Here is a 25,166-nt window from a genome sequence, read left to right on the forward strand (position 1 = left end):
TTGCCGTCTCACATCTTTTATAATATATGTTCTTAATCGATTTTTTTATAACTTTTTAGAAGGATTTCTTTTCGCCAGACTACTTTTAATAACGAAAAGAAAAGCCCCATCTCGCCATGAAATGGTTTCTTCCTTGGGTCCTCTCACAACTGCACACACTGGACTAGTGGCAGAAACTTGGACTAAGGGCAGAAAAGGTCTCTGGTTCGACTCCACGGAGAAACAAGACGAACCTGGATTGATCTGTCCAAAAATCCAAGAGGATTCTCCCTACCCTGTCTAGTGCCCCTGAGCAAGGCACCTTACTCCCCCAACATCTGCTGCCCGGGCGCCGTACATGGTCGCTCACTGCTCTGTGTGTCCTGCACACAGATGGGTTTAAAGCAGAGGTTCTATTTCCCTACCTGCATGAGTGTGCCTGTGCATGTTTGTGCATGTGTTTGGGACTAATAAATGCATCTTAATCATAATCTGCTGATACACAAACAAAAAAGAATATTGCTTAAACATCAATGAAGAAATAACCACCTTGATAGGTCATCTATAAAAAAGAATTACCCATGTGAGGTTTAATAAACTTTATTCATCATAAACTTGCTGATAAAAATGTAAAATCAAATCTGTGGACATGAGGTTGATGTAAATACTACAACAGGCAGTTGGGCAGTTTTTCTGAAACGTGGCACAAATTGATCTCAGGATGTTAAAATGTTACATAAATCATAAAGAATATTCATCAAAAGCTCATGTCCTTTAGTGAGATGGTCATTTTCTTTAATGCTCTCTGGTTTTGACTAAGATTTACAAAGCATTATGAGACATACAGTAGTACTAGAAATTTACCCTTTGGCCTTGCAAGCTGCACTCACCATCCAGCGTCACATTATTTCATATTACAGCCTGTAGTTGAACTACCAATCCGACACCACAGGAAGGGAGAGGATTTCAGCCACATTCACATATATAAAACATTAACAAAGTGGTTTACGCTGTCAGTAACAGTGGTGATCACACTCCAGACACATACACTGAGAACAGGATCATTTCAAATCAAAGCAAATGATCGTGTGCGAAGAAAAACACTAAACTATAAAAAAAAAATCACCTCACAAAAACTACAAGAAAAACAAATCTACACAGAATTACCAGACACAGACAATTCTTCATCTTATAAAGTCGTTTTTTCTTGAACTTCACAGAGTTGTGCTCTTTTATTTCCCTCCGCCCAGTTTCTCCTGTGGACAAAACCATGAGACGACTTGAGGACCCGCTAGGTCAACACCAAAGGATTCAGTTGTAGGGAGGTGAAATAATACAAACAAAAAACACAAAGCCACACGTCGCTCAAACATGACGACTGCTCATACTCTTCTAACTCATCGTCTCTCCTCATCTTCATCGGTGAGCGTGGGGGGTTACTGTAAATCCTGGGGGTCCGTGAGGGAAGACGGCAAACAAACTAAAATCACGTTGAAACCAATAAGACTACAAAATAAGACGTGTCACTACCACATCAATAAATTAATGCAAAAATATGGCCCGAGTACGAGACCAGATTTTCTTTTGTTTCATTCTCACTGGAATTCCACATTGAATAGAAAGATCTTTCATAAAAAGTTATAAAATAAATAAGCACTCTTTCCCTTTGAGTTTGGAGTAGAAAAAAAGTTGCGAGCCGTGCAGGCCTAAGAGGAGAAAGAGCAGTAGGAGTTTTTTTTTCTTTTTTTTTAATAATTATTCAGGTCATTTTGCAGAAGTATCTCTGCACTCGTCTCCTCGTCTTTGGCCTTTGTGGTCATAAACACTAACATACGCGCACACACACTCACACACTCTCTCTCTCGCACTCTCACACGCGTGCTGATGGGTCAGTGGGACCCGCTCAGTGGCTGCGGCTAGTCATCAGTACACCCAGTTCACGGGCACCCACTGGGGTTCACTGCACAGTTTGTCCACAGCGGCCTGTAACGTCTCAAAGGCCTTGTCCAGGTTGTCGTTCACGATGGTCAGGTCGAAGTAGTGGCTGTACGCCCTCTGGATGCGGGCGCTCTCGTCCACCGTCTTCCTCAGGTCCACATCCTGTTAGCAGACACGTTGACAGGTGAGGTGTGGGAAGTTAAAGGAAATGAGGCGCGACCCGATGAATGAGTGGAAGTGTGTGAATAAAAAAGAACTCTACAGAAGGGTGTATACACTTGATATGATGTAATACATGTGTATCATGGTTTCTGCAGGTTTAAATCAATTAGCCCTTAGTAGAGACTAACCACATAGTGAAGCAGACTACAGGCAGAGACAGTGGGTATCATTAGTCTTTCAAAGAGCCAAGCAGATCAATTCTGAGTGTTTGTCGTCTCTGTTCCATGTTGCTCTTGCTTCCAGTTTTATTATATTATATATTTACCATTACTATAATATGGTAAATGGTCTGTGTTCGCAGTATATAGTGCGTTCCTAGACTTGATGGCCACTCAAAGTGCTTTAGTACTTTTGCCATTCACGCACACATTCATTCAGTGCATATATGTGCTTGCATAGTGTGCTAATATCTAATATTGTTGACCAAGAACTACAATACTCAGAGACATCACAAACAATTTTAAAGGGCCAGGAGAAGCATTTAATATTGCTATAATTAAGACCTAGCTAAATATATTATTTATAACATAGTACATCATATTTTAACACATTTAAGACTTTACAAGGCCTAAAATTCAGATTATTAAGTTTAAGACTATTTTAAGCTTTTTTTTAAATCCTCAGGAACCCTATAGACAGATGTTGTCACTCGACATTTGACACAAAATTACGATATACATGATTTATGCCTTCCCTCTCCTGTCTGCATCGGTAGGACGGCTGTGGAGGTGGTCCCTGCATACAAGTACCTGGGTGTCACACTGGACAATAAACTGGACTGGTCCACCAACACAGAGGCCGTCTACAAGAAGGGCCTGAGCCGGCTTTATTTCCTGAGGAGGCTCAGGTCCTTCAATGTCTGCAACAAGATGCTGCAGATGTTCTATAAGTCTGTTGTGGCGAGCACCATCTTCTTTGCTGTGGTGTCCTGGGGTGCGGGCATCAAGGCTAAGGACGCCAACAAACTGAAAACACTGATTAGGAAGGCAGAGTCTGTTGTTGGCTCTAAGCTTGTCACCCTGGAGGAGGTGGTGGAGAACAGGATGCTGGCAAAACTGCTGGCAATCATGGAAAATCCCTCTCACCCTCTCCACAAAACACTGGACAAGCTAAGGAGCAGCTTCAGCCACAGACTCATTCAACCCCGCTGCTCTATGGAACGATACAGGAAGTCGTTCCTCCCAACCGCAATAAGACTGTACAACTCATCTACCTCTGTCAGAGCCACCATCACACAACTGCACTAAACATACCTGTCGCAATTCATCACTTTATACAATAATATTGTCTTTTGCACACTCAGTCTACATATTCTTACACTCATAGTATATTATATATCTATTGTATCGCCAAATACTTATATTTATACCCGTACTATATATCATATATTATATCATACTCTTTATATATTCTTTGTATAGATAAGTCTATATACACATATTTATACATGTGTACATGTTGTTATTATTATTATATTTTACTATTATTATATACTATATATACTGTTGCTGCTATTATTACTATATACTGCTATTATTATATTGGTATAATTACTTTCATACTTTCATATATAAATATATATTATATACTATATATACTGTACTATTTTTTTTATTATTTTTTATAGTTTATAGTGCTATGACGACTTAATTTCCCTATCTATCTATCTATCTCTCTTATTGTACAATTTATATATTGAGTAAATTTTATTAAAGCAATTTAAATAAAACCTTGAACTTGTGTCTTTTACTTGTATTGTGTGTGTGTTTGCGTGCGCGTCAACCTACCGTGAGCTGCTTGGTCGTGATGCCTGCGTCCACCACAGCTTTGTGCATTCCCTTGAGTGTATCGAAATCTGGCGCCGCGATGAAAACCACGTAGGGCATGAACTCCGCAGTTTTGAGAACCTTCAGAGCCTGGACGGAGACACGAGGGAGACATTACAGCCAAAACAAAGAACCGGTGGTTCTCTAACACCGATTTCCCCTGCATCAACCACCTCTGCTGTCCCACTGCTCTAAAGACACCTGACGACCTTCAGTGTCTCAAACCGTCTGGTACCTGTGGGTTGACGTCCAGGATGCAGGTGCGTCCCGTGTCCACCACCTCGAGGATGGAATCGATCTTGGTGCCGTACAGGTTGCCATCGTACTCGCCGTGCTCCAGGAAGCGGCCGCCCTTCACGTCCACCTCCATCTCCGTCCTGCTGGTGTAGTGGTAGGAGTTGCCGTTCAGCTCGTCGTCACGGGGTCGCCGCGAGGTGTCTGACGGAGGAACACCACGTTTGATTGGACTTTTCATGACGGGGGTGGGACAGAGCTTTAAAATACAGTGAAATGCGAGCAGGGGCGTACATGGTATGGTTGTGCCGAAGCGGGTCGGCTGGAGCACCATCAGCCGGTTTTTGAGGCTGCGTCGACCCACGCCCTGAGCACCAATCAGAACCAGCGTCTTCCTCTGGAACGCCGGCACTTTGGCCACTTCCTCATAGATCTGCAGCTCGTGTCTGTCAAACTCTGCGAACACACAATCACACTGTGAGCCAATCAGAGGAGAGGGAAACAACGATGTGAACGGAGGGTCAGCAGCGTGGGGGGTTCTCCGACCTGCGTTCTTGGCCGTCAGGTACATCATCTTCTTCTTCTTCTTTCCAGCTATGGTGCCACAGAGGATGCCTAGAAAAAACAAGACTCCACATTATATGTGCTGCTTCTTTCTGCAGTTATGGTGTTTGGCCAAAAGGGGGCAGGTGTGGACCATTTTCAAATAAAAAAAAAAGAAACAGCCTCTTCCCAGCCGCATTCACCATGAATCAGTGCAAAGTGGTGAAAGCAATTGAGAAATCTGGCAGCGAAACAGTTGACAGACCTTTCGGGGGTCACTCCATCTTTTCCACATCAGCACTGCTCAAGAGAAAAACTGTCTCGAACAAATCTCAACAGCATCTGTACGAAAACACCACAGAGAAACATTGGCAGGGACCCACCTGAGCCTTCATAGTCTCGTGGGACAAAAGCTTTCCTCTTCTCCTCCAGGAACTGACTGGGAATCAGTCCTGTCGCTCCAGCCACCACATGACACGCCTGGAACAAGATGGTAAATAAGTTCAGGTCTTCAATTTCAGTGACAGACGTCCATCCATCCATCCAGTATCTACACCACTTATCCTTAGAGGGTTTGCAGGGGGGGGGGAGCTGGAGCCAAACCCCAGCCGACATTGGGCGAGAGGCAGTGACACATAAAGGAGAATCGACGAATGAAGGCCCACCTGCCACCAGTTGGGATCCTCCCTGTTGACGATCTGAAGGATGTCGCCCCTCTTGAAGGTCATCCCCGCCTCCCGACATGGGATGAGGTTGTCGCTGGCCGGGTTGTAGTCAAAGTACGGCCTCACGTACACCTGTCGTGAACACACAAACCGTTTAGCTTGAAGGGGGTGTGGTCATCGGGACATCAGGCGCATGTCGAAGAAAGGCGTCTCACACTGACGCCCTGTTCAGACCCGGAGCTAACATCTGTCCTGAGACATCCGATCCCAAGTGGTCAATGTTAGATCTGTGTGCTCCCACCTGGCATTAGAATGAGTCCTGACTGCGTCTCCTGTGATTGGACCTCACTTCCCTGCACTGTATGTAAATAAACACGACCATCTTTTGAGTTTGACAGATGTGTTCTTAGTGACTGTGTGTGTGTGTGAATGAATGAATGAATCGCATGAAGTTGTGCGGCGCTGAATGATTTGACCATTTTAAGAAAAGTATCAGTCGTTAGTGTGGAGGTTCAGGGTTGATGTTGTGTTAGCAAACAAACGTATGGACACTGAGATAAAAACTTTGGAGTTATTGTGAAACTGCAGCGTAGACGGACCTTCACATGTGGCCGAGGACACGTTTGAGTTCACACAGCGAAGTGAATGTCTCCACATGCGTCCCAGACCACGTCCAATTGTGTCTTTTCTTTTTTTAATCGGACAATCGTGGGTGCGCTCAGACCTGAACGTTAATATCAGGTCTGAACCGGGTCACCCTGGCACGATAGAATCGAATTCGCACCCATTCTGTCTCACGATGCACTTGACGCAGCTGCTCAGGCTGCAGTGGCTTCTTTTTGCCAGGAAGGCAAGTGCTCTGGCTGACGTATTCGATTAAACAAGCAACCGGAGGAAGCAATAAAACAAGCCAGTAGAGTATTCTGTGCAGCGCGCCCTGAGCCACAGAGCAGGATGTGATTTGGCCTTCTGTCTCGTTCCCTCTAACTGCTGTTCATTCATTTTTACTCAAGAGCTACCACTGGTGAGAAGGAGGAAAATGACTGTAAATATCATAAATCTCTGTCCACTTTCCACGAGCGGGAGCGTGAGATTACAAGAAGCCCATGTGTGTGTGTGTGTGTGTAAGAGACAGAAATGGCTAGTGTGACCTAGATAGCATGTGGAGTGTTATTAATAGGGCTGCAAGGGTTCACATTCCTGCACAGGGGATTGTAGGAGGGCTGTAGGACACATCACCAACCAGCCCTGTACCACTGCCCAACATCTGCCACCTTATTACATCAGTGTGCATGCACGTGTTGAGGTTATCATCTCATTTGACGTGTGAGCGTGTGTGGGTGTGTGTGTGTGTGTGTGTGTGTGTGTGTGTGTGTGTGTGTGTGTGTGAGCGTATACCTGCGGAGGAGCGGGAGCGTCCCGGTAGCTCGGGAGGATTTTCAGCGTGATGCCCCCGCTGCAGTCTTTGAGCATCTCCTGCAGCTCGGTGGGGTTGTTGCCCACGTCCTTCCCGTTCACCTCCTTGATGATGTCGCCCACGTGGAGCAGGCCCTGCCGGTCGATCATGCCGCCGTGCAGGATCCTGGCAATGACCAGGTCCTCCTTCTCCACTCGAAACGTCACACCCTGAGAGGAAGAGGAGGCGAGGAGAGGGTGATGTTTTTTCATGTACTCATCCAATGTCTTACGCACTCAAGTTGGCACAGCTATCCTCAGTAGGACTTTGCATTGACTTCCAATTTATTTTGGACAGCCTAACCAAAACTTTATCCCTTACCTTAACCAGGGTCAGTTCCTACCTAGCCTTAAGCTTTACCGACCCACCATTTACATGTCGCCCCCAACCTTTACCAGGAGCTCAGAAATGAACTGTTGCATTATTAGGACCAGGCTTTGATCTCCATGAGATTAAGATTAAGATTTAAGATTAAGATGCATTTATTAGTTCCAAACACATGCACAGACATGCAAAGGCACACTCATGCAGGTAGGGAAATTTAACTTCTGCTTTTGACCCATCTGGTGCGGGACACACAGAGCAGTGAGCGACCATGTACGGCGCTCGGGGAGCAGATGTTGGGGGAGTAAGGTGCCTTGCTCAGGGGCACTAGACAGGGTAGGGAGAATCCTCTTGGATTTTTGGACAGATCAATCCAGGTTCGTCTTTTGTTGTCTCTCCGTGGAGTCGAAACCAGAGACCTTGTCTGCCCATATTCCAAGTTTCTTCCACTAGACCACCACTTTACTGGTAACATAAATGTATACACACACACACACACACACACACACACACACACACACAGATCATTTCAGTTAGAGCGTGTCTCCGCTCACCAGTGGCTCTCCGGCCTTCTTTCGGATGCCAATCATGCGCACAGCGTCGGCCTGCATCAGAGCGCTGTTCACCGCTGCGTCATTGGGTATCTCCACCGGGGGCAGGACTTCGAAGCACTTTGTGGCCACCATGTCATGGGCCTCCAAAAGAGACTGAGAGAGGGGGATGATACATATTTAAGTTTTGGAGGAAATAAAACACACACACTCGTCTTCTTACTAATGAAGATGTGAATCCTACAGCAATAACACACACTTGAATACACTGAGCTGTAGCTTGAGGTTGTTGATGTTTTTAATCTGTGAATGTTCTGATAATTTCTGTTTGCTGCCTCTTCTCCACTTGAGCTACTGATACTCTACATTTCACTTTTCACTATTATCCTGTATCTGTCTCACTTTAAATAACAAAATATATATACATTTATTTATATAATCATATAAAAGCTGATGTCTGTATGAAGTATTGACTGATGGTAGAATGGTGAAGTTGCGCAGTTACATTTGCACTCAAGTCAGGAGCAGACAGCTGAGCTGAAGCTTTTGTATTATTGTCTATAAGAAGACGAAATGAATAAGAATGTGAGCACAAAGCTGTTTAAACAATCATGCGCCTTCTCAACAGCAGATTAATAGTTTAAAAAAAGATGAATCATCTCAAGACTCAAATCCCAAACATGGATTTAAACCAAAATACACTCAATTATTTCTCAGTTCGCTGAGTCGCCCAGTAACGGCTTAAATCCAAAATCATTTCTTGTTATATTTTCGGAAATATTTTTTAAAACATCCTCCGGCAATCAGAGAAGTGAGCCTGTAAAAGTCTGTAAAGTCACACACTCACTATGTGATGTAATTTCTGCTTCCCTCGTTCCCTCCCTCTCTTCTCTCCCAGCCTGCCTTTCCCTGCCTCCCTCCCTCCCTCCCTCTCTCTCTCTCTCTCGCTCTCAGTAGGTCAACCGGGTCTTATCCTCCAGCTTACAGCACAAAGGGCTCTGATTGGTGCACAGGCCTCATCGGGCTCAGAAGTGTAACTCCTATTGGTGGAGCCTGTTAAAAGCCCCTGGCAGCTCTGGGGATAGAGGCTGTAGAGTCCCGACTGATGAACGAGATCGGGATCCAAAATATCATCTCTGTGCTACTGTATCTACAGTCAAAACATGACACGACTGCAGAGTGTAACATTTACTACGACACGAACAAGTGACAGAAAAACATCTCAACCAGTTGCTAGTTCAAACAAATATAACGTGGTTTAATACAGAAACTCACTTTACTCAGAAAAAGGTGATTTAAATTGGCAACAGGTTGAGTTACTGGAACAGAGCTGCAATATTAATTTTGATTTATAATGTTTAGCATTATTTTATTGATGGAAATACATTTGCAATAATATGTGATCTGCTATTATAGTGTCACCGATCACCGGAGTTGGAAGGAAACAAACAACACTCTGTAACTGTAATTAAGTCAATATTTTAGGTAACTGTACTTGAGTACTTGTTTTCGGATTACTTTTAGTTTTACTCCTTACATTAACAGAAATATCTGAATCTATACTTTCATTTTAATGAACAATCATCTCAACAGAATTCAACCTGAACCCTTGATGTGACAATAACTCCGAAAAGTCGATCCCGGGTAAAATAAGTATCAGGGATAATTATATTCTGTAGTGAAGTCAAACTAAACAAGGCTCAGTTTGATTTGCTCAGATACAGCCGACAGAAATTGCCTTTAAATGGATACTTTTTACTTTAATACTCCGACTACATATCAAATCCTGTACTTTTACTCGAGTAAAGAAGTTAAATCAGTACTTACACTCAAGTTTGAGTCAAGTATATATTAAGTATAAATGTGTGTATTTTTGCCATCTCTGCTGATCCCCTGTATTTTACTTCCCCCATTATAAATTCACTAGCAGCCCAATTATGTCCAGAATGATCCTATAACCTGCTCATGTGTTATTCACCTTATCACCAGAATAAAGATCTGACATGCAGCACATGCACTCAGTGTGTGGATGTGTGTTTACCGCCTCACCTGGAAGTGTGGCTCCTTCAAGATCTTGGACAGCTCGGCCGCGCTGTCGTCTTTAACCTTGAGGTTGTTGATGTCTCCGATGATATCGGTCACCAGCTCCATGTTGTTGTCCTGCACCGCCTCAAGCTTCACCTCCTCCAGCTGCTCGTGGGCCTTGGGGGGGGGGAGCGCAGGGTGAGTAGGTTTCTTACAGATGAGATGACCAGAGCTTTTAGTTTTGAGTAGTTAGAATAAATTCCTTTCCACCATGACATTGGATTCTTCATGTACACACTGTTTGGACCTGGTTTACCATGGATATATATTTAGCTGACTCATAGAACCAGCCACTGCCTGCAGTATTTTGTTACAGTATTTGTTTTAGTTTAGTCATCCGTCCTCCCTACAAGATCCATCCCCGTGGGGAGCAGCTGAATGTGGGAAATGACAACAGCGCGTCGAGCAGGAAGTACGACTGTCCCCTGACTGACCTCAGAGCTCAGCAGACTTTAAACAGCACTGGAGATGTGTGCACAGGCAACATGCACTGCCAGTTAAAAAAAACTGAGATAACGGAGTAGCGCTAGGTCACTTTGTTGCTGACAGAATGTATGCACTGTGTTGGTCCTGGCCCGATCGTACATCAGCACCTCAGTCACAGCGAGCAGAGCACTGCTGGGTGCAGGTGTGAGGCGGGGGGGCTTGGACCCGGGCAGCATGTTAGCCCATGCCTCACCCTGGTCTATGTCTGTGTGCTACCTTGGCGAGGGAACGTACATTGGGACTTTCCATGATGCCGCGCAGGAAGAGCAGGTCGATGTCCTTGGCCCCCGCGGAGGTGGGCAGCTCCCCCACGTTATCCAACACCTGCTGCATGGCTGGAGTGACGGGCCCGAGAGATACAGACACAGACGGAAAAAGAGAGGGAGGGAGATAAGGAGGCGTTAGCTCAGGCGTGAAAGTCATACAAAGCATAAACACACACGCAACAGTTTGTAAGACACTGCAGCAGCTAGAGAGAGAGAAAGAGAGAGAAGTCACTGACTCAGGCCACTTTCTCACAGTCTTGCAGGGAAGATACAGATCAAAGAGATACCCTGATACTCATGACAACGGTAAAAACACTACATCAAATATAAAACTTTACAAGTTTAGTGGCAGGGGCCTACACTGCAAGGGGAATGAGACTGAGAGTGAAATGACAGGAGGGCAGAAGATACTTATTTACAAAATAAGATGCTAATCCTTGGAATAATGTGTAACTGAAAACCTGGCAGGACAATGTTAAATGTGTGGAAGAGGTGATTCATTCATAGGAATCAAAAAATTATTTAAATATTTTAAACAGAACTTGGGTTTAGCTTGAGAATCAAAGGCGATCAAAGTTATGAAAATATTACTATCATCAGCCAAATCCATAACATGTAACAGTGTTATCTCCAGAATGCTAAATTATATTCTCCAAGCCAAGTCTGAAAATACATTGTGTACAAAAGATAAGAGTGAGAAGGAGGGTAATTTTAATATGTCAGAGGAGGGCTGCTGAAGAATGTGTCAAACACAACTAAATTCAACTAGCTTAACTACAGGATGAGGATGAACTATTGTAATTGTGGGGAATGTCAATAATCTAAATATCATATAATCAACATTAACAAATAGTATATTAAATACTGTGTACAATATGAAAAGGTTGACAGTTTCCCCGAAAATCAGAAAAGACAAAGACCAGGTGGACTGAGAACATTAAACCCATAGGGTCAAACTGCAGCTGACTGGATAGAGTCAAACAAGTGTGAGTATATGTATTGGGTCTTACAGCTCTCTAGGTCAGAACCAGCCTCTAACTTTCAGGTTACTGCAAAAACGAATCGTCTAAAAGGCTGAAAATCAAACGACAATTTCATAATGTGACCTTGATCATGACTGCAGCCCATTCAATCTCTTTATGCACGGCTGCGAACACAAGTCCTACGGGAGATCAAACTAAAGCTCCCTCTGGAGGTGCAGTGACTCAGGTCTGTTTAGACACAGCTTGTGCAGAACGGTAGAATAAGCACGACGTTCAAGCTCAATGATATCCTGTTTATCTAACTATCTAGCTACACCATAAAAAGCATGTTCAATCACAACTAATCTCCAGGTTTTCAAGAGTGAAGTTGTGAGAGTGATTCCTGACATACAAGCTGTGATAGAGTCTAGTTCACAGAAATGGAGAGAGAGAGGGAGAGAGGGAGAGGTGAGAACTGCAGGTATGAGCCAGTTAACGCCTTAATGCCAGGGTCTCAAATGTAATGCCCATGTAAGCTCATCTAAGACACTTAAAGCCCTGGGAATGTGTGTTTGTGTGTGTGTTTGTGTGTGTCATTATACACTTATGTGCGTAGTAAATGTATGTCCAGTCAGCACTTGTATGCAGTTCCCTCACTCTCATGTACGTACTGTATTTTGTTCCCCTATCCCATTATTACTGTGTAACCCTGACTCATGTTCAATGTCATTAGGTCAAGTCTTACTTCTGTCTCCCATTTAGAAGAAGTGGCACTTACTAAAATCGCAGCTTTGGAAATACAAGTGCTTGATTTCTGGTGAAATCTCAATCAATGGGCTGTCACAAAAGAAATCAATTCATACGTGATAAATGCAGTCTCAGCTATTTTACCCATTTTTGTACTGCTTCTGTCCTCAAATCTGAATTTCTCTTTTGTGAGTGCTCAGAAGGCCCTTTTATCCCAAATTAATCTTTTAATGTATCTCATATGTAATCTCTTCGTAAATTTCACTTTTTTTCTGGTCGGCAGCACAAAAACTGCCACATCAGTAAGTCATTGTTTTCAATCACTTATCATTCATCCGTCGTTCATGCAGGGGCCATGCGGGGGTATGATTAAAGAGGGGGGGATTGTAAAAATACAATTGATCTCACAGTGGGCAAAGGACCTCGCTGCGGGTTGGACCACCGCAGGGCACACACAGACTACATAAACAGCCGGCTCCATCCTAAAACAAACCTTAAATATTTATGATCCTCTTAAAGAGGAACAGATAGAGGGGGGGGGGGGGTTAAAAAGAAGCACTGCAGATGATCGGACCTTATAACCACGCAGCTACATGCATCTCTTGATAGAGTATATGAACCTCCTACTACTAATTAACAGAATATGCAGGGTATTCAGTTTCAGTATCGGGACCACACACAATCTTTCAGAGCTGTAATTGTAAAGGCCTCCACACAACCATAAACAAGCATCAAAACACCAGCCTGGCTGCAGTGCACTCACTCACTGACTTTCTCATCGCTTACACTTGTGTTTTTCGCTATTTTTCAAATTCACGCATCACACAACAAAATAACTTGGAGGAGTCTGACTGAATTTAAAAAATGTGCTAAGCGCAGAGAAAGAAATCCAAAAATCCAAACTGACCTCACTAACATACTTGAACACGATCCCGAAAACACGCCGACGTATCCGAGCTTACATCCAACGTTTTGTGCTCTCCCCCTCTCTCTCGTGCGGACAAACTTTGGTCAGCTCGTTGTGTCATCGACCACAGGAATGTTTGCTCATCCCGGCCAGTCCGCCGCCCCCCCCCCCCCCCGCCCCCCCCTCCCTGCCACGTGTACTAGTGTGTACATTACTCATTCCATCGAGCCTCCTACCTAAAGTCTCCGTAATCCTACAAAATATGGCACGGTGATAAAACCACCTACCGGCCTCCTGCTCAGCCTGGCCATGAAGAACTTGGAAACGCTCAGAGAGCAGAGTACAGTGCGGCCGAGTGTTTTCCTTTCAGCTGGTTGGTTCATCTACATAATGAATCATCCTGCATACCTGCTCTTTAATTTCTCTCTGCAGCTCTCCGGCGTGCCTCCAGTCTCCCTCACCATCGAAACCACCGCCCGTGTGCACACCTACCAGCACTGCAGTGGTTTGAATGCCAATGCAGAGAGTCCTTACTTAAGAATTCCTACCTCTTGTTTTTCAAGGAACTCCAGGCAAATCCCTCAGGAAAAGACCCAGCAACCTGTGCTATTATTATTTTTTCAGCTCGCAAGATTGAAATCACAGGAGCACCTTGACAGGAACGAAAGTAACATCACTCATAACAAATACACTATATCGATTTTAGTGTTTTCCTTTTCAGTAGTTCAGGTTAACGACCGAACCTCCTTCTGGGAAAATAGGCAACACAAAGCAAAAGCAAAAGCTTCTCTAAAGCCTCAGATTCCTTCTGCAGTTGCCTGGTGGTCAAATGCTGCTGAGAAGCTGAATTATTGAATTAACAATTAAAATAGTTAGTTTAACGTATCGATATATAGGTAAGCTAAAAGTAATTACTTAATAGTTCAAATACTAAGCAGGAATGAATAAATAGTCCAAACAGTTAGCTAAGTAGCCTAATAGCCAATAACTTTCGAAATAGCAAAGACTATTAACTTTATTGATAAACAACAGGACTAGTTAGCTGATTACAATGAGCTTAAAGTAGAAACACTTAGGTAAAAGAAAATAATAATGCTTTCAAAACACTAAAGAGAATGAGTAAACAGCTCAATGAGAGAGTTAAAAGTTGCACAGTAACTTAAGATTTTAAGTTTTTTTATGGATAAACAACTGACCCTCTTAGCTAAAAATGTTAATGTTTAAATTTGATATTATAAATCAACAGATTTATTAATTGAAATAGTTAGCAAATTTGCTACGTAGTTGAAATAGCTAAATGTAAACAAAAACCAAATCAGTCAAAATGTTGATAGTTCAAAGAGCCTTTACATAATAATATTGAATTCGGGTGAGCACGTTTGGAACATGACAGGTGGTGACATGTTCCTCTGACGTAGGTGCAGGGACACGTCAGACAACGTGGGTGTAGAACCACTCCACTGGATCATCTATTTATATGTAATGATAAATGAAAAGTCTGGCAGTCGAATCCTTCTACCTGCCCCCCGCTTATGAATATTTGATTAAAAACACATTCATCAATCCCTACCTCTCGAAATTTCAGAACAAAAAAGACCACAGTATGGCTCCAGGTCTGAATAAGTGACCCAGCGCCTCCTCCTTTTTCTCACCTCCAGAAGTTTCTGCTCCCTGGGTGGACTGCTCGGCCGGGGGCCCCTCCACGCCTGGATGTCTCAGGGCCGTCACCTCCTCCGCCTCCTTCTCCTCCCGCACCCCGTTGGGACAGGCGTCCTCCATAGCCGTGACCATCGCCAAGCCCTCCTTCTCGCTGCCTACTGCCAAAAGTACGCTAAGGCTATAACCACTAGTCAACCGCCAGCAGTTCTGCAACTATGTCGTCTGTCCTCCAATCCTGTTGTCTGGCACTGCTATCTCTCTAAACTCCCAAACAAAATAAAACAGAGCGGAGAAGGTGCAGAGGAGAAAGAGAGAGAGAAGAAAGAGAGAGAGAGAGAGAGAGAGAGAGAGAAGGAGGGTTTGAGGTTAGAGAACGACAGAGAAACAACGACAACGACACAAAAAAGCGGGATTAAGATCAGGGGATATTCAGAGACGAGGAGGGGAAAGAGGAGCTCAGAGGAGGTGGAGAGATGATGGGGAGAAATCGGTGGAGAAGGTCTGACGTGAAGATGACTTCAGAGAGAGAGAGAGAGAGAGACAGAGACAGAGATAGAGAGAGCGGTAGAGAGCTGGATCGCACACACAGATGTGGACATGTGTTCAATGCTCGACAGTCCCCACCCTCCACTCGGCCTTTAATACCTTCCCTTCCCAGCCCTGCCCCCCCTCCCCCATTGATAACACACACACACACACACACACACACACACACACACACACATAATCCCACAATCCTCTCCTGCTGTTGCTCCAATACTTCTTCTTGTGTCCCACCTCCCGTCCCCGAGCCACCCCACCCTAAGTTGAGTTGCCCCCCTCTTGCATGTCAAGTCACTGACACGCGTACATACACACCAGTTGAATGTGCCATTATGTAAGCAATGTGCGGATCGTGCTCGGACGTACTCCCTCACCTCCTCAAAGCAGCGTGTGTCTGTCTAATTGAAGCTTTTTTTTTTTCCTCTTCTCTCTTTCGCTCGTTTATTCCTTTCATCCCATGTCCCCACTGAAATGAATGTGCCCTTATCACCTTACTTCATGCTAAGTCACTGTAATTAAGGTGCTGACGGGATTACGAGCCTCACTCCTGAGCCAAATACATTTTGGGAAATATGTTGGGTGCAGCGCTGACTTTTTTTTTTACTTTTACTGTGCTAGACTGGAATAGAAAAATCAAACAACATTTTACATGAGGGCAGTCTAATATCTCTTTTCATTAGCACCGAGCTGCTGGGGATGTCATTAGCTGTTGCGAGCATTGGATCACACTCAGAAAGGTAAACTCCTCTAGCGGCAATGGAAAAGTAGTCACTTGCCATTTTTAGCTAATTTCTGGTAAAAGTAGATGAGTCTTTACGATTCATCCTCTGGGGGAAAGGAATGGCCGTAAAATGGCAGTCCCATCTGTTTAGATTTTTCAGTCTCAACTTTCAGGCTAAAAGTGATGAGCAAACTCACTGAGGTAAAATAATTACCGTCCTTAAAATACCAAGCAGCCGGTGAACCCCTTGAGCAACTGCATAAGAGTCCTGCGTATAAATGACATAAACACAACGACCCATTTGAAAAGCTCAGCAGAAATGTTTATGGTTGTCCTTGTAATATCAGAATCGTCACGAACAGAGACGTCCTGTTGTTGACGGGAATAAGGAAAGGCTCCTCCCCTCCACCATCCATCAAGCCCCTCCTACAACGCCCCAGCTGTGCACGGAGCAGATCTGTAGGTTTTAATCCACACTGCACGCTAACCCCCCCCCCGCCGCCGCCGCCGCCCCCCCCATGCGTGCTCCATCCGAGGCACTGCCCTGCATGCAGCCCCTCCCCCAATTTGGGACGTGGGATTTTAATCTGGCCACGAAAGCATGGGATTATAGAATCTCTCTGTCCCTCGCTCGTCATATCTGGCTCTCAAACATCTCTGAAACAGGGAACAGAGTCGGTGTGTGGCGATGGTTGAAATGGCCTTTAGCCTACGCTGCCTCTGACCAAAGTGTGAACGGGAGCAAGATATTTTCCCTTCTTGGTGTCAATGCAATACTACAGTAATTTGCCCTCACAGAACTAAAGTTAGTTCACAGTTTGTTGCTCAAACACACACACACACACACACACACACACACACAATCACATCTTAACTCCAAAATGTCAGACTAATTATTCCTCTTCAGAAAGTAAAAAGACGCAGTTTGACTGTGGCGGAGCAGCAGTGTGAAGAGGGAAAGAAAAGCACTTAGGCCATTACAAAGCATCGTGGGATGTCAACACGGATTTCAGGAAAAACAGAGCACCCCAGGTCTATAATGAGTTAATCTAAATCGTGGTTCAATTAGAATAATTGGTTTATTATTCAGCAACAAGCTCATTTCAGTATGTAAATCGCACTGAGTCAAAGACAAGAGAAAGCAGTGTGTGTAAGAGCTCTGTATCAAGGCAGACTGAAAATGTTTTGACAGGAACATACTGGTCAAGCAAGGACAGGTAGGAACTACAGGCATCGAATGGATACATGCAGATTTTTCTCATTTAAACTTCGATCGCACTGGTTTAGTTTGATACAAGCATGGCCTTCCGAGTACATTAAACGTTTTATAACCTTGTAATTTACACAAACAGTTTGAAAACCAGCTGCTTCCGTTTGCGCTCTTAAAGAAGAAAGCTGTGTCTTTTAAAAGCAGCGAACAGCACATCCTTTGCCTCAGAACATGGCAATGCCCCCCCCCCCCCCCCCCCCGAGCTGTAACGATTATTTCAGCATGCAGAAGACATGATCCCTCCAGTAGAGAGGAAGAGGACGTTTGTGTTTACCTGTGCCAGTCGGTGCTGCCCAGACCAAGTCCTACTGGCTACTCATCAGACAACTGTGAAGACCTGCATAGAGGAGAAGAAAGGGGGGGAGAGAGATGTGTGAACCATTTCATCATTCCTCACACACTTGTTTTTTCCCCCCTTGTGGATTATCTGTTACATCCATCTATGCCATCTCTACGTCTTTGCGAGGCGGCAGCCCTGTTCGAGGACGGAGGCCGTTTTGCTTTTCGCAGTGATGAACAGAGTCATCCAGGGTCGTTCTTGTACTCGGCTCATTCAAGGATGCATCATCAGCTGGCACGGCGCCATCCACGTAGTAAATGTCCAAATGATGACAAAGCACATTCATTCCCAGAGAGATCTCTCACTTACACTCACGCATTTACGACATCGCTGTGTGTATCATGGACGGTTATTGGTTAATATCTGTCAAAGCAAGGATTTAGTTGTGCAGTTATCGATGTTGGATCATATGCAAGTACAGATGCAGCAGATATTAGAGGAATCAGAGATTAGGGCAATTGAGAAACTGTGAGAACTGTGTTGTTTGTATAGAATTTGTATTTTTTATTTTGTGTAATACCCGAGTTGGTATTGCAATTAAAGAGTGTAGTGACGTCTAATGGTGAGGTTGCATGTGGCAGCTCTACTAGTACTACTAGTCCCTTTCACCTAGATCTTAAACACTGGACCTTTAAACGGTTTAAGAGTCCCTTTCCTTAACTCACTCCCAATCTTAGTACTGCAAACTGCAAAGTCTGGTAGCGATAAATCCCATTTGTGCTGCTGTGAATAGCCATTGTGAAATGGACCAAAAGAAAATGCAAGCCAGCAAAAAAATGTAATAATGAAATGGTGTGATTACAAATAACGGATGCCTGCCCTCGCCCACAGGACAATCATTATCACTCTTACACCCCTCATTTAGTTCAGCCTCTTTCACTTTCATTTTATTTCTCTATTCGCCCCAAGCTAGGAGAGTTTGGAAAAGATTATCCAATAAAAGCCAAAAGCTGGACATGCTCACTCAGGTGTTTAAAAGAACCTGAAGTTGCTTTCAGACATGCACTGAACTCCGGATACTCCCCTGACATTATCCGGAGGCGCTGTATGTGAGATCACAAATGTCCGATGGAGAGGCTCTGGACTTTCTCTGGACTTTCTCCAACCAGACCCCCCCCAGGTACAACTCTGGATAGTATCCCAAAGAACTCTTGTGAGAAGACTGCAGGAGATTCTCCGGAGGATTCACCAAAACCATGGCGTTTCTAACACGCGACGGACGCAAATGTTTTGAGCCAGTGTTGATGTAAATACACGTGATCTCCACGACGGAATTCATATGTTACATCCAGCCTGCTGCGTGATTGAGATAAGAATCTCCTGCTGCGCTCTTCATATGTGGAAGGCAACCTCCAGAGAAAGTCCGGACCCAATGATTCAGACTTTCTCTGAAGTTAATGTCTGAGAAAAGGGGAGAGAAAGAGTGTTTGTCATTGTGACGATGCTCTCTCAGACACATTCAAGTGGACGTCACACTGTCCACATAACCTTTGACCTTAAGCATTTCTCTGTCTGGGTCGTACCAACATGTTCAGTCGGACAGTTTCCATGGTGATCACATCACACAATAGGACATCTACTCATCACCGGTTTGCCATTGTCCCTTGTGCTGCCCGGAGGACTTTTCACCCATCATGTCAGAGCTAATTGGTCCTTTCGTTGTTAGAGACGAAGAGAGCGAGAGAAAGAGAAGTGAGGAGTCAAGTCATTACGCAACGCAGATTACAATCAGGCTCGGCACACTCATTGGAAGTGAAGGATATCCCTTGGAAGAATGTTAATGGAGGCATTAGCCACCAGGGCAATTCCTCACCAAGTCATCCGCACCACAGAGCAGAGCAGGAGCCAAAAGAGGGAGGGAGGAGCGGGCAGTGATCAGACATAGATGGGAATGGTCTGGTTTTAGAGGAATGTATGAAACGGACGGAGCAGAATGAGAGGAAGAATTTCAGGGGAAGAGATCCACAGCAAGAAGATAGGTTAGCGGTCATGAAGAAGAAGAGGAAGAGATTAGACTGTTGGAGCTGAGGGAAAGGAATCCCAAGCCTTGGGATCAAGGAAGGAGAGGGAAGAGACAAGAAAGTCTTGAGCCAGGTGTGAGAGGACGTCTGAGGACAAATAATGACTATCTGTCCTTTCCAGACCCTGGTAACAGGAGTTCCTCTGGTGATAGTTGCATGAAATCTGAATGTATATGATTGCTTCCGGAGAAACTGCTTTACTTTGAATAGGGGAGCTTGTACATGCATTTTACTTGAACGCAAAAGCCAGGTCATCTCAAGGACTAGAAACTGGGTCGCATCATAACATTACAAAGTTTCACCAGCCAGGCCAATCTGCCTCACACAAGCATGCACTAAACTCAGGATCCCCACTGAAGGCCTGTTACATCCAATACAGTCCGCTCCCGTGTCCTCCTGCGACAGAGAAAAAAATCACAGGAAGTGGTCATGCTCATTCCCAGCTGCCATTGGCCGATCTGAACGCAGGACGAGCAAACAAAAAGTGCCCCCTGGTGGCCAAGTATACAGATGATGGACAGCTCATGGAAGGGAGGATTACGGGGGAATCAGAGGTTTTGTTTTTGTACAAAACATCACTGCCGTCTCACTCGCACATAAACACACTAGTGTGCGTGTGTGTGTGTGAGTGTGTGTATATGCACGCAATTCCATGCACAGACAAACACCAGCAGGCTGTGTGGTTTTAATTCCTCCAGTTCTTGTCCGGCTACAGCAGGAAATCTCTCTCTTCCTCCGAAGCGGCGCCTCATTGAGCACATTTTGTGAGTTCATAGTCTCAGATGGAGTAGAATACGTCCCTCAGGGTCATTGAACACAAATACACACACACAAACAAAGACACACACACACGCACACACAGGCAGGCCAGTAAGGCACTCATCTTTGAGGAGCCATTCAAATCACGTCTACAGGTCCTCTTCTCCTCTATTAAAACACACGTACTCTCGCTGCCCTCTGAGTGCAGCCGTCACTCTCAGTTCCTCTCACTGACTTGAGAACAACAAAGCAGGCTGCCGAGCCCTCTGTCCCGCCGGCAGGTCCACATGTCACGTCATTGGCCGACTCCAAGGGCATAAGGAGCCATTAGTAAACTTTCCTGAGCTAGCAGGCTGCGGCGTCCCCTCTGCATGACACACCAGTGTGGTTAGTTATTCGCGGAGCAGAGTGTAGCCTACATACATGTGGACGTGCATGTATGTGTAATGACAGCCTAGATATACACCCCCCCCCCCCCCACCAACTCCATCCTGTCCTGCCTCGCAGCCATCGCCCTCTGCCTCCAGACGAGCCTTATGTAGGTCACTCCATGTGTTACAGCACTCAATAAGAGGATTACACTGCGACCCCCCCGAGATGGCCACGTTAGCAGATCAATACATGTTTTATAGTCATCATAAGTGGATTCTGTAAGCAGAATTTCATCTCCCATTATTCCGGCTTCTATAGCAAGTTGATGAAATCAGCTCGGTTTCTACAAAGTGAGGATGCAGCTTTTCTCCGGCCCTCTGCTGATTCATGCCTATACCTCTACTCATCGCCTGCAATCTAGATAGCCACTATTTAACACAAACACCATCAGTTGCATCAGAGCACTTTCCCCACATCGCCACAAAAATGACCACTACGCCCTCCTCCGTGAGGTTTTCCCCCACAGTTTGGGATGACACAATTACGGAGCGGCCCGCGTGCAGCTCGTCAGAACCCCCTCGGCACTGCACATGCAGCGAACTTAATAACGAGCACCTTTTGACATAATCTAACCCGCCACATGGCTGCGCCTGCTCCTTCTCAGTCTCTCGCTCTTCCCAATAGTGCAGCCTCCTGCTCCTGATCATTAGTATCAAGGAAAAGAGGATGAGGGGGGGATGGAGTAGGTGATGCAACAGCACTTAACAAGACTGCAAAGTTAGAGAAATGATGTAAAAGAAATTCAATGGACGTGGGAAAGATAAGAGGAAAAATAAACGAGGCTTGCTGTGAGGCGTTTGAATTTCTCAATTTATCTCGTCACATTTTTTAATATTGGAGGAGAATTACAAACGTATGTATCTCCTTTGATAGAAGCACGGGCTGTCTCGTGGCTCAAATGAATGGGACTTTGATCTGGTTACATCACAACCTCATATGATCTTAATGCCAATGCGTTCTTAGCATTAAATATGCTGTTTATCTCAGTGTTTATGATTATCATCACTTGGATTTTGCGTGGAGTTGAATGATAATCGGGCAACACAGATGGGTTTTTTCGGTGATAGAGACAACAACAGGAGGACACTTCCACACAGAATCCCGCCGTCTTATGCCATCTAGATGATTTTATTGTTTATCTGCAGTGGCGTTCCCCTTTAAGGCCTTTATGATGGATGAAATCTGGTGAATCAGCACTATAGGCTGCAGCAAAAAGAAAAAATCATCAAAGATGTTTTTTCTTTGCCTGGTAGCAATTCTGACACACAAACACACATAAATAAAGTAATGTCCCTCTCTGTAATTTAGTTGTGTATTTTCTTGGCAGGGATGTAATTAGCTTATGATCACTGTTATGGGGCCAGTAAGTCTGTGTGTTAACAGTAGGGAGGTGCAGTCTGCTGTCAGGGAAGGGAGGGTTTGATTGTAGGTATGTAAATGATGTGTGGTTCTTATGGAAGGTTTGAGTCACTGTGCGTGTGGGTGTGTGTGTGCGAGTGTATGTGTGTGTGTAAGTGTATGTCTTTTCTCTCTTGCTCCACTCCTTGCTCCTTTCCTCTCTGAACCGTCTATCCCATAGCTGTGTATCAATAATGGAAAAGTCCAGGCTTCTAAGTGTTGGATCTGGTCTCTGAGTGACTCACAGACATGTCTCATGTGCCGCAACATCGAGAGCGTGTGTTTTGAAAGTCCTGTTTTCCTCCGCCCCGCCGACAGGAAGGGATGTGCATGCGTACGAGGGGCTGAAAAGTCTCAAACTTAAAGCAGAACAATAAAGGTCACCCTGGATCTCTGACTCTGTGGCTGTGTATCCCTGCCCTGGATGTGCACTAAACTGTCTCCGTCTCCTTCCCTTCCTCCTTTTGTTGCTCTCATTCGATTTTTTTAAATCTGATTATGGCTTGTAATAGAGGAAGAGTGGAAGACCCATAAACTCTACATGCAACAAGAACCCCTCTCAGGAGTCTGGTGGCCACTCCCAGGAAGGATCCCCTAGGATGTCGTGTAGGGCTTCCCCCAGCACGTGCAGGAGGCCTGATCAGCTTCTAACCCCTGTGCCAAGTGAACTGACCCTGATGTGCTCTCCTCGGAGTCTGATACTTTGTTATGACAGGCTGTGTAGGTGGTTTTGAGTTTCCACTAAGTGCTCTACATAAAGTGGGGCTGACATCTTGTGAGTGCATTATTATTATTAAATGGTGCACGCAGGGATCACAGTGGAGGACAGAAACATGTAAATCAATAGGAGCGTCTGGCTGCGCCTCCGGTCTGTGCCAAGCCACCGCTCTGCATCCAGACAATGCTCTGTGGATATTTGCCTGAAAGTTTCCCCACATAACGGAATAAGAGAAATTGTTCTATACATGTTGCAGATATTAGTGTACGGGACTTTTTTCTGTATATTTTAAGCGCACTCCCTGCGTCTTATCAGGAGACAACAGGCTGGTGGATGTTGCAGTCAATCATTTCGGATCGGTGGCTCCCTCCTGCCTCGAACAACCCGCAGCCCGTTCCACTCGTCCCCTCTGCCAGTCAGGGATCCACACCCGCGCGCTCGAACCGTGCGCCAAATCCGTGCCATAACGCCGGCACCGCCACACGACTGCAGGCTATAGTCACACCGATTTCGCCACACGTGCGGCCATTTTTTTTGTTACCCATCCTATCCATTGTGGCGTGCGCGCACTTCTAACCACTCCGACCCACCCGCAGGATCCTTCCCCCGTGAGTAGCAAGACAGACAGGGGGGGAATACAGGGAGCGCGTCCGGATCCACAACGGACCAAAGTGATCGGAGCCCGGATAAAGCCTCGGCTCTCGGAGGGGAGCGGGCTCCACGGGGGGGGGGGCAAACCTCCCCCTGCCACCGCCACCTTCTGTCAAACTCCGCTGCACCTCCAACACGACCAAGTGTCTTTGTCTCTGTTCCATACCAGCGAGTGGATGAGTCTAAACAAGCCGCCGCAGGACGCGTCGGACCACGAGCCGCCACTTACCTGTGAATCGTGCCGGTCCGCGCCAGTCCACACGCACGCACACCGTCCCGGTTGGACATTCAGACCCCCCTCAGCTGTCTGTCCTGGTCCCGCAGCAGACTACCAGAGAACACGGTGCCAATCAAACCCACACGCCCCGCCTCCTCCCCCCTGACGTCACGGAGCTCAGACCAATGGCTGCCGAGGTCCCACCCTCCCCTAGTGAGTATAGGCTGCGTGTTGTATTGTGAATATAGTATTTTTCGATCACACACTCGACCATTCACAGAAAGAGGAAACACTTAAACAAACATTTACACGCCCCCTGTGTAGACAGGGCGTAAAAGTGAAGTACATCGAATATAATCTTAACCTTTATTTACCCAACATATCATAAAACTATAGACCTGGACTTCCGTTTACTAATTTACTAACTAATGCTCATTTTACATTTGACTCATTTACCGAGCGAGAACTTTAGGATTAAGAAGTAATATTTAGCTAATATGTCTCCATAAATCCGAGAGTCAAGGTTTTCTGCTGAGAGAAGGAACACAAGTCTTTATCCCAAAGCTCCGTCCTAAGCCTTTGAGTCCCAACCATGACTTAACCATCATATCATGAAACCATATAGGCCTATTAGTGTAAAGTGTTTTTGCTAATTGGACAAGTAAATTAAGTAAATTCAATTAAATACAATCAAATTAATCTAACAGGGTACATTTCATTGAGTAAAGTCCACTACATTAATACAAATTCAATAAAGAAACACATTTGCATTAACTTAATCACCAAGTGAGACTTTTAAGATAAAGATCTGGATGCCGCCCCACCCCATGCCCATACAGACTTACTTTTAATTTACATTTTTACCTTTCATCTAAATCTGAGCATAATTTTTTTAAGCTGAGAGAGAGAACGAACAAAAATCAAGGTGTTGACAGTGAATGAATAAAGAACCCGTCCTCTTCTTCTGTCTCATTTCCAGCTCAGCCTGTGATTCTGCAGCATCTCTCACCCGCTTGATTTGTGCTGTGCGTGTGCTGGTTCCATCATGTTGACCTGGACTGACCACCCATGTAATTGCAATGATGCTCCTGAAAAATAGCCACTTCTCCCAGTCATTTAGTGCCTGAGTCAGTGTGGCCACAAGAGAGCGCCATAAGCCTCCCAATTGGCCCATTTAATCTGATTTATCCTCTCTGGTCATGGGGGACCATTGATGCTTGTCAGACACAGTTAAAATGTTCTATAA

At 45.1% G+C, this 25,166-nt stretch overlaps 1 protein-coding gene across 3 annotated transcripts; it reads right to left on the reverse strand.

Annotated features, from left to right (window-relative positions):
• Positions 1-563: 563 nt before the first annotated feature.
• On the reverse strand, positions 564-24,042 carry pals2b (protein associated with LIN7 2, MAGUK p55 family member b). Of its 3 annotated transcripts, XM_062409944.1 has the most exons (14): positions 23,933-24,042; positions 17,659-17,721; positions 14,844-15,109; positions 10,544-10,644; positions 9,788-9,940; positions 7,742-7,894; positions 6,806-7,033; positions 5,408-5,539; positions 5,126-5,222; positions 4,746-4,814; positions 4,494-4,655; positions 4,201-4,403; positions 3,927-4,055; positions 564-2,079 (listed from the first exon to the last, which is right to left on the reverse strand). In XM_062409944.1, exons 3-14 carry the CDS (start codon positions 14,980-14,982, stop codon positions 1,903-1,905), a joined length of 1,743 nt encoding a protein of 580 aa, XP_062265928.1. In that variant the 5' UTR covers positions 14,983-15,109; positions 17,659-17,721; positions 23,933-24,042; the 3' UTR covers positions 564-1,902. The 3 variants fall into 3 exon arrangements, with proteins under 3 accessions (XP_062265928.1, XP_062265931.1, XP_062265929.1); XM_062409947.1 differs by lacking the exon at positions 14,844-15,109; XM_062409945.1 differs by lacking the exons at positions 14,844-15,109; positions 17,659-17,721; positions 23,933-24,042 and adding an exon at positions 13,192-13,283.
• Between the last annotated feature and the right edge of the window lie 1,124 nt (positions 24,043-25,166).

Source organism: Platichthys flesus, chromosome 17 (assembly GCF_949316205.1).
Source record: "Platichthys flesus chromosome 17, fPlaFle2.1, whole genome shotgun sequence".
Lineage (NCBI taxonomy): Eukaryota > Metazoa > Chordata > Actinopteri > Pleuronectiformes > Pleuronectidae > Platichthys > Platichthys flesus.

What these genes read in the sequence shown, in the direction of transcription:
- pals2b (XM_062409944.1), bottom strand. Translation starts at nt 14,982, where the DNA reads ATGGTCACGGCTATGGAGGACGCCTGTCCCAACGGGGTGCGGGAGGAG. An exon ending in GGGAGCAGAAACTTCTGGAG is followed by an intron (nt 10,645 to 14,843) that starts GTGAGAAAAAGG and finishes CCGTCACTCCAG; the next exon opens with CCATGCAGCAGGTGTTGGAT. An exon ending in ACGCTCCCGCTCCTCCGCAG is followed by an intron (nt 5,540 to 6,805) that starts GTATACGCTCAC and finishes TGTTCACGACAG; the next exon opens with GTGTACGTGAGGCCGTACTT.